The sequence below is a fragment of the Gekko japonicus genome, unplaced genomic scaffold (assembly GCF_001447785.1).
Source record: "Gekko japonicus isolate JY-2015 unplaced genomic scaffold, Gekko_japonicus_V1.1 scaffold273, whole genome shotgun sequence".
In the NCBI taxonomy this organism is placed as follows: Eukaryota; Metazoa; Chordata; class Lepidosauria; order Squamata; family Gekkonidae; genus Gekko; species Gekko japonicus.
Window position 1 is genome coordinate 495,514 of NW_015167539.1, and position 12,233 is coordinate 507,746.

Below are 12,233 nucleotides of genomic sequence, written 5' to 3' on the forward strand. Positions count from 1 at the left end.
ATTCATATGTATGTATATATATATATGCACACACACATATTTTGTATATAATACCAGTTATATAATTGAGCAGGTATTAGTGGCAGTGTATGCAAAACAAAAGATAAAAACAAATATTACTTTAACAAGGTTACACTTTGTTTTCTGGTTTTTTTACACAAATACTGTTGTAAATATATTTTTTTAAAAAATCAGCACTCTATCTGGTAAACAGCACTTCTGTCCCTCTATAAAACTTTGAATAAAAAAAATCTTGAGAATTCTTTTTCATTATTCCCCACCCACCTTTTAGTACACTTCCCTCCACAAGAATAAATCTTGATGCAGCCTTTTGATTCTTACTCCCAAAGGATTGTGGGAGCTTATCCTTTTCTGATACCTAGAAGACTAGGTGAAAAAAACCCTCTTGAAATATTTTCCTTTTGCAATTTTTCTTTGATATCTGCAAAAGTCCCCTTGATTGTGCTGAGGCCGTAGGCTCAGCAAAGACACTGAATAAATTACAAAAAAAGCCACTTTTGCTCACCTCATTCTTACCTCATTGTTCCTAGCTTTTGATGAAAGATGGTGTTGGTGTTAGTGGGTGGGGGAAGTTGGGGATTGTGAATCAGAATGTGTGGAATGGAACAGAATCCACAAGAGGAACTTATGATTCTCCTTCCCCATCCTGCAGGGACTCCACACCATCCAACCCAAACTCCCTTGCCCTTCTCCACAGCCCTTTTATAATAGCAAGACTAATGGTGGAAACCAGAAGGGCCTGTTTTCTGTGGTTGTTGCTCAACCATAAGGTTCTATTCCACAGTTTTAACTGGATACTGTGAAGTCCAAAGCGGTCAGAATTATGCATCTGTCCATTGAAACACTGCAAGCGGTGTATTTACGACAGTAGGCCTTGTAGATTTCATAATATATTTCTGCTTTTGTTGATTTTTTTTTGTAGTGCTCTTCATAAGTGACAAAAAAAGATTTTTATAAGTTTTTTTTGTAGTAAAGAAGGGTTGTATTTAGAGGCCAGTAGCTAGAGATCCAACCAGTAGATCCCCTGAAGCACTACCTGGCCTTAAGGCCACCATCAAAGGAAGACTGGGATTATTACTATTCACCCAGCCTTCAGAAATGTAATGTACCAGCAGGCAAAAAACAGTTCTTCATGTAGTACAAAAAATGAAATGAAATTAACAAACAAAAAAAGTAAAAATGAAAAAAAAATCTTAAATTCTAGTGCCATAGCTTTTTGTTGTTGTTTCTCTGGTTGGATTTTGATGTTGTTCAAAACAGAGAACAGACTTAACTTATCCATCTGAAACATGCATCCTCATGTGGTCATTAAAATGCTCAATTTGGTCAAACTTAGCTGGACAGACGGAGCAGACATACGTGGTTCCCTCTGTGCAGGCCAACACTCCAGCAGGGAGAGCCCTCGCACCTGTGCCTGTTGTGCTAGGTGTTCCATTGGTGGCACTGTGCAGAGCCACATGTCTTTCAAGCAGAGTCTTGTGTGAGAATTTTTTCTTGCAGATGTAGCATTCATAGGATTTCTCCCCACGGTGGAGCCTCATGTGCACATTTAGGGAGCTCTTCTGGGTGAAACGCTTGTTACAGATGCTGCATTGGTAAGCTCTGACACCAGTGTGAGTCACCATGTGTTTGATAAGGTAATCCTTTAAAGAGAAGGATCGCCAACAAATGCTGCATTGGTGGGGTTTCTCACCTGCATATTGGCATAAGGGAGAAGGAGGAGACAGAGGGACAAAAGAAGAAAAGAATTAACATCAATTAAATAAAGCTTTGCAATTAACAGGGTTCTGGCTTCCTGGCACTCTCTGTGATGCTCATTCAGCAGAACCTTCCTCCCTTATGCCCCCCCCCCAATTCTTTCCCTGGAGGTCAGGGAACCCACATGAACAGCAAAGGGGGACAAACAGTGAATCGGTGGAAGCTCTCCCTACCTCTCCTTCACTAACAGAAGTGCTCTTCTGTCATTGGAAATATATGGCAGGACTGAAGTCTACAATTCAGTTTTTATCTGAGCCTGCTAAAAATTAACTTTGGCTGCGGTCACACGGAACATTAGCCACCCTAGTCAGACGGAAGACATGCGGAGTTTCCGGACGCGATCTCACCGGCACGTCTGGGAAGCGTAGCACTCCCGTGGCTCAAACGAGGCTTCCCGCTGAAACCGCGCAGCAAAAAACTAGTACCTCGGAGGTACTAGTATCCGGAAACCGCGGGGCAAGGGCGGGCGTCTGATCGCGTTTCCGGTGGCATCCGGCGCCCGCCCATGTTCCCGTCCTCGCGAAAAAGTTTTTTCCCCCAGGTCTTCGTGGATGCGCAAAAGCACCCTATGGAGCATGCGCAGTCGGCTGTACAGAAAAAAACCCCTATCCAGTTTGCCGAACCGTGCGCTTCGTTTTTGCGCGCGGGACTGTGCTGCGATCGGCACCTCTCCCTTCCCACGGGACCTCCACGGTACCTCCACGGTACCTCCACGGGAGGTCTGGTCAGGTAACGACGCCTTAGTTTGCCCCGGGGCACACTGCCACGCTTCCTCCCCGCGGTTTCCTGCTCGTGTGACCGGGGCCTTAGTTACTATTAAGCCAGGAATGACACCATGAAAAAATATGGATGAAGACAGGAGATATGAGGTGATGAGTTCTGTTTAGTAGTGTCTTTTTATACATAAAAAAATGAATTTTGAAGAGTGCCAACACAACAAGTCCAGTCTGTTTGATAAAGCAACATATTATTCAGGAACACAGACACAAACATATATGTTGGCTACAACCCATCCTTAGTTCTACCTGTTCTATATAACCAAAGTGGCAATTGGTAATAAAAGGTAACAAAGCTACATAAAACTGGATTAAGAGATCATGACTTTAGTGTAGCTTACAGGTATACGACAGCATGAAACAACAGTGTTGCCAGTGATGCATGATGGATAAGTGATGTCATTCCCCCCCCCGTGGTCTTGCTATAATTCTCTCTCTTATTCTAATGGATTCTGTCTCTCTCCCTTAGAATTGAAGCAAAATGTTTTTGAAGCATTATTTGTGGGCAAACGTCTTTGGAAGACAGGAGGGCCACTTTTCTTTGTAGCCTTAACAATCAAATTTTTAAAATGACAGACTACACGTTCAAGTACAAAGTCATAAGTCACATATCACATGGTTGCAGTTACCTGTAAGTGATGTTCATCAAGTGTCTTCTCTGCAGGCACACATGGGACTGCCTCGATGCAGCTTCTAGAAAGCTCCTTTGATGAGTGCTCCCCCTTCCCTCCGTCAGAGCCAAAGACTTTTCCCCACCCATTTGGTCATGTGATGAAGAGGGAGGGAGCACTCTTCCCTCAGTTCTCCCTTTGTTACTACAGGGCATAGAATAATGCATGACAGTTCCAGCCACGGTGGGAAAAGGAGAGAGAGATATGTGCTTGCACAGAAGACACTCAATGAACATCAGTTTTAGGTAAATGCAACCATGTTTTCATCTTCGTGTCTTCTGTGCAGTACCAAATGGGAGAACAGCAAGCTCATTTACCAAGGTGTGGGCTGGTTACCAGAATAATGTTTTCCCCACAGCCACTTCTCTGTCGGAATCCACATTGATTGATTAATATCTAACAAATGTGGATGGTGAGGACCAAGTTGTGGCTTTACAGATCGCATGTATGTCAACATTACAGTCAAATGCTGCTGCTGATGCCTGGGCCCTCACTGAGTGAGCTTTCAAAGGGAGGGGGCATTCCACCTTTGTCTTGTCAAAGACACTCTTAACAGCTTTCATGACCCATCTAGAAAGTGTCTGAGCTGATACAGACTTCCCTTAACACCCTTAAAGCAGAAAAACAGGCTTTTCTGACTGGAGATATGCAATCTAAATAAAATAGTAATGCTTTATTCATGTCCAATGTGTGTAGAGTCTGTTCTGCTACAGATTGCAGATATGAGAACAACACTGGTAAAATAATGTTCTGTGACATATGGAACTCCAAGACAACTTTGGGGAGGAAGTCTATACTTGGGTGTAGCACCACCTCGTCCCTATGAAACCTTATTGGGGGGGGGAGTCACATCTCAGTGCTCGTAATCCCCCACTATTCCTGCAGAGATTATTGCTACCAGAAACATGGTTTTGTAAGAAAGTAAAGACAACTCACACGTAGGCAAGGGTTTGAAAGGTTTATAAATGATGGGATGGACTGAGCTGTAAAAGCTCATATGTGCTGTGTAAACATGTGAAGAACTGTGAAGGGTTATTGCCTCACAGAGCCAGAGAGCCTTGAGTGACAGGCTACTCAAAGGGATTTGATTGGTTAGCATCGGTTGAGCAGAAAGGCTTGGGAACCGACTGCTGCAGATAACTCAGTTTAGCTTTACTTGAGAATTTGAACAGTTTAGCTCTGACTCAGAAGAGATTAACACTGACTGAGAAAAGTTTAACACTGACAGAGGACTGGGAAGGTTGGCAAGGAGGAGTAGGAGGATCAGTGAAGACCCCCAGAAAAAGGGATCGATTTTCTAGTTAGAGAAGTGATTCCATACCCAGTTGGAAAGGGAGAGAGCACAAAGAGTGGAGTGATCCATGGTGCGTTTAGAGAAGGAATTTGGGTACTTAGTAGTGTATCTTTGCTTTTTGAGACCCAAAGAGTCAGTTAAACTCAACAAAGTGAACTGGTGTGCTCAGAGAAGGAATTTGGGTGCTTGGTATCCTTGCCTTCTGAGACCTGAAGAGTCAGTTAAACTCAAGAAACTATACTAGTATATAGTATAGTATAGTATAGTATAGTATAGTATAGTATAGTATAGTATAGTATAGTATAGTATAGTATAGTATAGTATAGTATAGTATAGTATAGTATAGTATAGTATAGTATAGTATAGTATATTATACTATACTATACTAGTATATACTGGTATACTACTATACTGGCTATACGAGCCAGTTTGGTGTAGTGGTTAAGTGTGTGGACTCTAATCTGGGAGAACCGGGTTTGATTCCCCACTCCTCCACTTGCACCAGCTGATGTGACCTTGGGTCAGTTATAAGATCTGGCACAGCTGTTCCTGAAAGAGCCGTTTGTGTCAGAGTTCTCTCAGCCCCACCCACCTCACAGGGTGTCTGTTGTGGGGAGGGGAAGGGAAAGGAGTTTGTAAGGCGCTCTGAGACTCCAAGTGAAGGGCGGGGTATAAATCCAATCTCTTCTTCTTCTTCTTCTTCTTCTTCTAGAGTGTTTAGGAAACACTGAAACAAAAGCCTCTCATCTCAAAGACTCTAAGATTGTGTGATAAGTTTAAAACGTTCAGTTGCTGTAAACATATGAACTGTAGTTTGTGAAAATATTAAGCTACCTCAGAGTTCTTACTGATTTACCTCAGACATTTTACCTCTGATTTCACCTGACCTTTCCCCCTCTATATTGAATAAAATGTTCTGTTTATTTTTGAACATTATAAAGCCTCTTGTGTGCCATTTCAGAAGTTTAATTTAAGAGGGTGATCTTGTCTCTTTCCTCAAGTTCCTGGGCTGAAGCAGCATGAAAATACAATAACGTGACAGGGTGGGACAGCCACAGATCTTCAGCAAAGAAGAAAATAGATAAAGGGGCTGCTCAGTCAGAAAGGAAAAGAAAAATTGAGAGAAAATCCTGTGTGTGAGGGAGGGAAGAGGGCGACGTCATAATAAATGAGCTGGGAAAAGCTCCATTGAGCGATTGGAGGTCTGACTGGGGGATATAAATTGTACAGGCTCTTGAGAAACTTTTTCGACATGGGGTTGGAGAAGACAGGAGTAGCATCTATTCCCACATGGAAGGTGGAGATGGTGGCTAGGTGCACCTTTATTGAGAATGTAGAGAGCCCTGAGTCCTTAAGAGAGAGTAAATATTCAAAAATTTCAGATAACAGACACCTGTTGGGTTTAATCTGTCTCTCCGACACCCTCACTACAAAACGACACCACTTGGCCTCATAGATCTTCGTAGTAGATAGTTTACATGAAGAGATTAATATTTCAGCTACTCTTCCCAACCATTGGTTTATGGAGAAATTAACCATGCAATGAGATGTACTGTGTTTGAGTCGTGATGGAGGACTGGGCCTATGGACAGCAGATCCCTTGCAGGTGGTAGGGTCTGGAATCTGCCTCTGGATAACTTCCAAACCATTGGGAACCATGTTCATTTGGGCCAGAAAGGGGCTATTAAAATGCATGTAATCCTGTTGTCTTTCAGTTTTGATATTATCTTGTGCAGGAGCGGGAAAGATGGGAATGCATACAAAAGACCATGAAACCATTGGAACTGGAATGCATCCCCAAGTGACCAGCTATCCCTGGCCACTCTCAAGCAGTACATTGGGCATTTTGTATTCTTTGTTGAAGCAAAAAGGTCTATATTGAGGATGCCCCACACCCCAAAGATCAGATCTATACAACGGTTGTTCAGGGACCACTCATGTAGAGAACCTGACTCCCTATTCAAGTAATCTGCTGTGTTGTTGTCTTGGCCTCTTATGTGCATTTCTGTCAATTCAACCCTTTGCAGGATGGCCCATTCCCATATGCTTCCTTGCAGAGTCTTGAGAGAGCTTGTTTGTTGACATGAAACTTTGCCGATAAGCTGTCTGTGGCTATCAGGAGATGTTTTCCCTGTAGTGTGTCTGTAAAAGAAGTGAGAGCATATTTGATTGCTCTAAGCTCTAGTAGACTGATATGCAGTCTAGTTTCTTCATCCACTGACTCTGGCTGAGTTACAGTGTGTGCCCCACCTGCTCAGGGAAGCATCAGTGAAAATGTGAATGTTGTGAGAGAAAGTCCTAACGGGATGCCTTCCAGCAGGTTTTTCTCCTCTGCCCACCATTTTAGGGAACTAATAATTTCTTTAGGAATGGACAGCCTATGCCATTGAAGGTCAGAGTCCATCCAAAATTTTCTGAAGAACCAATTCTGAATGTGTCTCATCTGAAATCTGGCATGTTGTATGAGTGATGTTCTTGAGGCTATAAGCCCTAGTAACCTCTGAATGGTCACTGCCTTCTGGAATCTATTTTGGCAGAATTTAGATATCAGTCTAGACCTGGAGAAAGGCCCTGTGGGAGGTAGAATCTAATCTTGCTCCTGTGAATATTTTGAGTTGGGATCAGGCAAGATTTGAAATAGTTAACCTAGATCTTCTAGAATCTAGACTGCTACAGAGAGATCAGACTTCAGTTGTGATTCAATATCGCCTACAAATAACCAGTCATCTAGGTAGATATGCTACTACAACTGACACACACTTAGTAAAGATTCTGGGGACAGATGCTAGCCCAGATGGCAAGACAGCATATTGGTAAAATCAATCCCCACATTTGAACCTTAAATACTTTCTACAGTCCTAGTGAACCAAAATGTGGAAATATGCATCCTGAAGGTCCAGGACGCAGAACCACAAACCCCTGTCAGTAAGGGGAAGGATAGACAGAGAAAGCAACACCTTCAGGTGTTTGATGATGTTCCTGAGGTCCAAGATTGGCCTCTCACCTCTGCCCCTCTTATTTATCAGAAAGTATCATGAGAAAAACCCTCTGTCCATTCCATATTCAGGAACTTCTTGTATGACACCTTTCAGTAAAAGCCGGATTATCTTCTGTTGTAACACTGTAAAAGGCTGGTCACCAGTAGGCAAACAGTACAGGAGCCAGGCACAGATTTAAACTCCAGAAAAGAGTCACACTTTATTATACTAAGAACCCATTCCTCATCAGTTATTGTGTTCCACTGTTCAACAAAGAAAGAGAGTCTGTTGATGAAAGTGGCCTTTGAATCTAGTCATTGTATGGACCTGTCCTTTGTGGGGAGGTCCCTTGGGGAATGATCTCCTTGTTTGCCCTTGTGTCTAACCTGCTGCTGTTTAGATTGACCATGGGCCTAGAAAGAGGGGTAGTAATGAGACTGCTCTTGGTACTGGGCGGGATAGCACTATATTGTCTACTGTATGAATATTGCTGGCCGTGCCTCGGGAAGTACTTTGGCTTGTAGGTAGTACTCTGTTGAGGGATGATACCCAGTGACCTTTTCTTTCTTATCCTGTCGAGGATGGTGTTAGTTTTCTACTGAACAGTAGTTTGCCCTTGAAAGGTAGATCTTTAATAAGGGATCTAGTGTCTGGGGGCAGTGCACATGCACTCAGCTGAGAATGTCTTCTCAGAACTACCCCTGAGCCCATAACTCAGCTACAAGCACTTGCGATATGCCTAGAGGCATTTAATTCCTGTTTACCAAGCCTTATGTCCTCTGCCTGTGGTATACCTTAGCCACTGCCTTTTTGTCCTCTTGGTGCTGGGACATCCTTTCCCAGAGAAACATCTGGTAATGTCCCATTATTGCCTTGAAATGGGCAATACACAAACCCAAGGCTGCTGATGTATATGTCTTTCTTCCCAGCATGTGTAATTTATGCCCCTTCTTGTCAAGGGGCGATGAATGAGGACCTCCTCTCTGTTTGGAAGGTAAAACGTCTGTGACTAGGGAATTGGCTGTCAGATTTTGGAAGAGGAATTCACAGCCATCTTCCCTAATCTTATACAGATTCACCACCTTCTTAGTGGAGGCCTGTCCAGACACTGGCCTGGCCCAGACATTAGTTGTTATATGCTTTATGCCTTTCACCATTGGCAATGTTATTTGGCCCTGTTCTGCTGCATATAGCATGCTCATGATTGGATCTGAGGATGTTGGATCCAGAGAAGTATAGTCCAGTTCAAGGGTCTTGACCATCCTAATAAGCTGTTCTGAGTATAGCTGAAGGTCCTCTGTTGGAGACACTGGTGCCTGATCTCTGACATTATTGTCAGGGGATGGGAGGGAAGTACACTCAGATTTGATGTCTGATGCAGGATGTTGAGGGTCTTCTGACTTGAGCGACAATGGATTTGATGCAGGTTTTTGGTGGTGATGCTCACTTATGGGAACACCTTGAGAGCTCATCCCCTGGTAAGGAGAGGCTGATGAGGGTTGCCAAACCTGGAAGGGGAGGTTTGCATCCCATTGAGCTGATGGTGGTAATGCCCATGGGGGATAAAAACCTATTGTGAGGGCGGAGGCTAGTGTCACATATGTGGAAATTCAGTGTCTGACCCACTGGATGAATGTGTTGTCAAAGGTTTTTCTTGAAGCTTCTTCTTGATGAGTGGGACATCAACTACATCCTCCTCCAATGAATGGTAATCAGCTGGATCCAAGGAGGAAGATGGCATCCATGGTTTTTGACTGAGGATCCCTGTCGAGCTGGTGACGTCGAAGCCTTAGAGTTGAATGGTGTTGACCTTGAAGCAATGGAGAGTGTCGGGGTCCCATTGGCAATGGGTGCTGGCATTTAGGGGATGAGGGTGAACAGCATTATGCTAAGGAGCCAGCTGGTGACTTTGCTGTGGTGGCAGACATAGGTCCGAAAGAGATTTCTTCAATTCCAAGTGTTTGGATTTCTTTGCCGGAGGCTCTAAGGCTGCTCTCTGCACAGATATGGCCCCTTCAGAGGTCGATTTCAGCTTCGAAGCTGGAATAGAAGCCATGGAAGAAGGGCGAGATCTCTTTTGGGAGGGCTCTGAAGATTCCGGCTCTGAGGATTTTCCCATGGTGCTGTTTTTAGGCACTGACCTTGGTCTTGGAGCACTTTTGGTGTGAAGAGGTTGCCAACCAGGCAGGTGCTGGTATTATGCCCTTCTCCCAAACACATCAAGTATTCAGAGTGCTCATCGTTTTGTGCCTCAGGCTTGGCACTTTTTAAAAAGGGCAATCAAGATTGAGAATTTACTCACAAGCACCACAAAGAAAAATTGCTGAGGTGATTTTTTTCTCTAGAAGAAGCTTGTGATATGTTTTGGTGACAGAAAGAGAACTGAGGGAAGAGTGCTCTCTCCCTTCAGTCATGTGACCAAATGGGCAGGAAGAGATCTCTGGTTCTGACAGAGGGGAGGGGGCGCACTCATCAAAGGAGCTTTCTGGAAGCTTGTGGAATTCTCTCCTTCCATGGCAGGTCCTGCATCAAGGCAGTCCCATGTGGGACTGCACAGAAGACACAAAGATGAATGCTGATTTCAGCTTTTCTGGGAAATGTCAGACACAAGATAGATTTTTACAACTATATAAAGAGGGAAAGGATGAGCCAGAGAAAGATTTTAGAGAAGGCATAACAAAAAGACTGAATGATTTACAATATCACCCTTCTCTTTATTGAAATCAACGGACATAGAAAATTATAACTCTGCTTAGGATGGCACTGTTAGTGCCTACACGAGGTTTTAATAAAGAAGGAAAGCTATCATGATGCAATACCACAACTGATAAAAAAGAGGATGGGGAAATGTTTCAAGTAAGTAAATGAATACTTGGAGAAATAAAATAAAATAAAATCAGCTGGTTATGCCTTGGTAATCCAAGGACCCAGAAGTAGGCAGATTATCCATATTTCAGAACCACTAACTACAAAAATCATGGGAAACTTTTGTGGCCTCAAAAAACTGGAAAAGAGTGAATATATTGATTTTTAAAGGATGACAATGGCTACTGAGGTAGTTACACAACCAGCTTCCATACTTATAGAATATTAGAAGAAATAATTCAACAATTAATTTGTAAACATGCAGAAGATTTTTAAAAATCAGACAGCAAGTAATGACAAGTTCTTTGGTCTGAGGGGCCAATCACCCTCCAGCTATGCTGCAGAAACTGGGTGGCCTCCATACCTTGGGCATTTGGGTTGGGGAGAATTTAGCCTCCAGGCTGAAGAAGCAGGTTATCCCTGATCTGGAAAATGATTGTTATATTACTAGTTTAAAACCACAAAGCAAGAGACTGTAATAATAGGTTCAAATTCGGCTTGAAAGCAGCAACCACAGGCGAGGGACTAGCAGTGCAATCCTATGATAGGTTACTTTAGTCTCATCCCAGATGTTAAATCAATCGGCTTAGACTGGAGTAATTCTGGATAGGACTGCAGTGTCAGTGCTGTTACTGAATCTAGCATTATGTCAATGGAGGGAGGTGATGGATTTTCCCTGTCCCCCTCTCCCCAGCTGTTCTTTTTGACCCCAGTGTTATTCCCAGAGGTCAGTATTCCTACCTTGTTTGCCAGAGGATTTCTGCTGATAGAAAATGGAGGAGAGGACAATTTCACCCCTTTGCTCAGTGAACCCTTCCCCCAACCTGTGTGGCTTTTAGTCCATGTGGGAATCAACTTTCCCAGTGTTGAAAAGGACTGCTGCGGGAAGGGGGATATATGTGATCCTTTTGCCCAGAGACCACAAGATCCAGCCCAGTATCTTTATATGACTCAGATAAGATAATATGTTTTACAAATATAAAAATGTACAGAACGACCTAAATATTCAAAATGACCTTAAATTCATGAGCTGGGCAGATGGAAATACAATGACATTAATTAAGGACAATACCAAAGAGCTCCAAGGAGGAATGGGGAATTAAATGCATGTAAAGTAGGGAAAATTGGCTAGCTACAAGTTTTTTAAAAAGGCTGGGCTTAAGCTAGTAGACAGCAAACTGAATGTGTCTTGGTATGGTAACAATGCAGCTGCAATCCTACATGCACATTCTTGGGAGTAAATGCCAAGAATTCAGTGGGACTTACATTTGATTGAACATGCACAGGCCTGCTAATGCTATTTTAGGTTACATTGAGCATTATTTTCAAGACATTAATTAAGTGCCATCAAGTCACAACCAACTTATGGTGACCCCTCATAGCAATGCTCAATTATACTAAGATCCCATAACAACAGCTGTAGTGATATGTTCAATGTTAGGTTCCAGAGTTCAAAAATGGTATGTTTTAATAAAATAAAAAATTATTTAAAAAAAATGATAATAAAGATCTTGGGAGACAAACCCTTTAAAGGATGAATGAAGAAAAATGGGTTAGTTTAGCAACTACACACACACATGAACACACAGAGGAAGTTTTCAATTGTATAAAAGGATCACAGAGAAAAGAGGGACACCAGCTGCTCACATGTTGAAGCAGAACAGAGCCTAACTATTACAAGTTTTCAAGAGCATGTTGCATCCTCTCTTTGGATAGAACAGGATTCACCACTTGATGATATATTTTGTAGTGAGTACTTTCAGTGTTATGTGAACAGCAACTAATTAACAGACTGAATATTTACCCAAATCAGCAGGTGGTAGAGGAATACGTCTCAAAATCAACTACACACTTGTAAATGTAGTTTCCC

The 12,233-nt window shown here is 42.8% G+C and overlaps 1 protein-coding gene across 1 annotated transcript in view; it reads right to left on the reverse strand.

The window, feature by feature from the left end:
* Window positions 1–1,295: 1,295 nt before the first annotated feature.
* Window positions 1,296–12,233, reverse strand: part of ZBTB20 (zinc finger and BTB domain containing 20) — a 37,404-nt gene continuing 26,466 nt past the window's right edge. Inside the window, exon 3 of the mRNA XM_015413576.1 lies at window positions 1,296–1,714. Within this exon, the coding sequence (XP_015269062.1) occupies window positions 1,296–1,714 (419 nt within the window). The remainder of the gene's footprint in view (window positions 1,715–12,233) is intronic.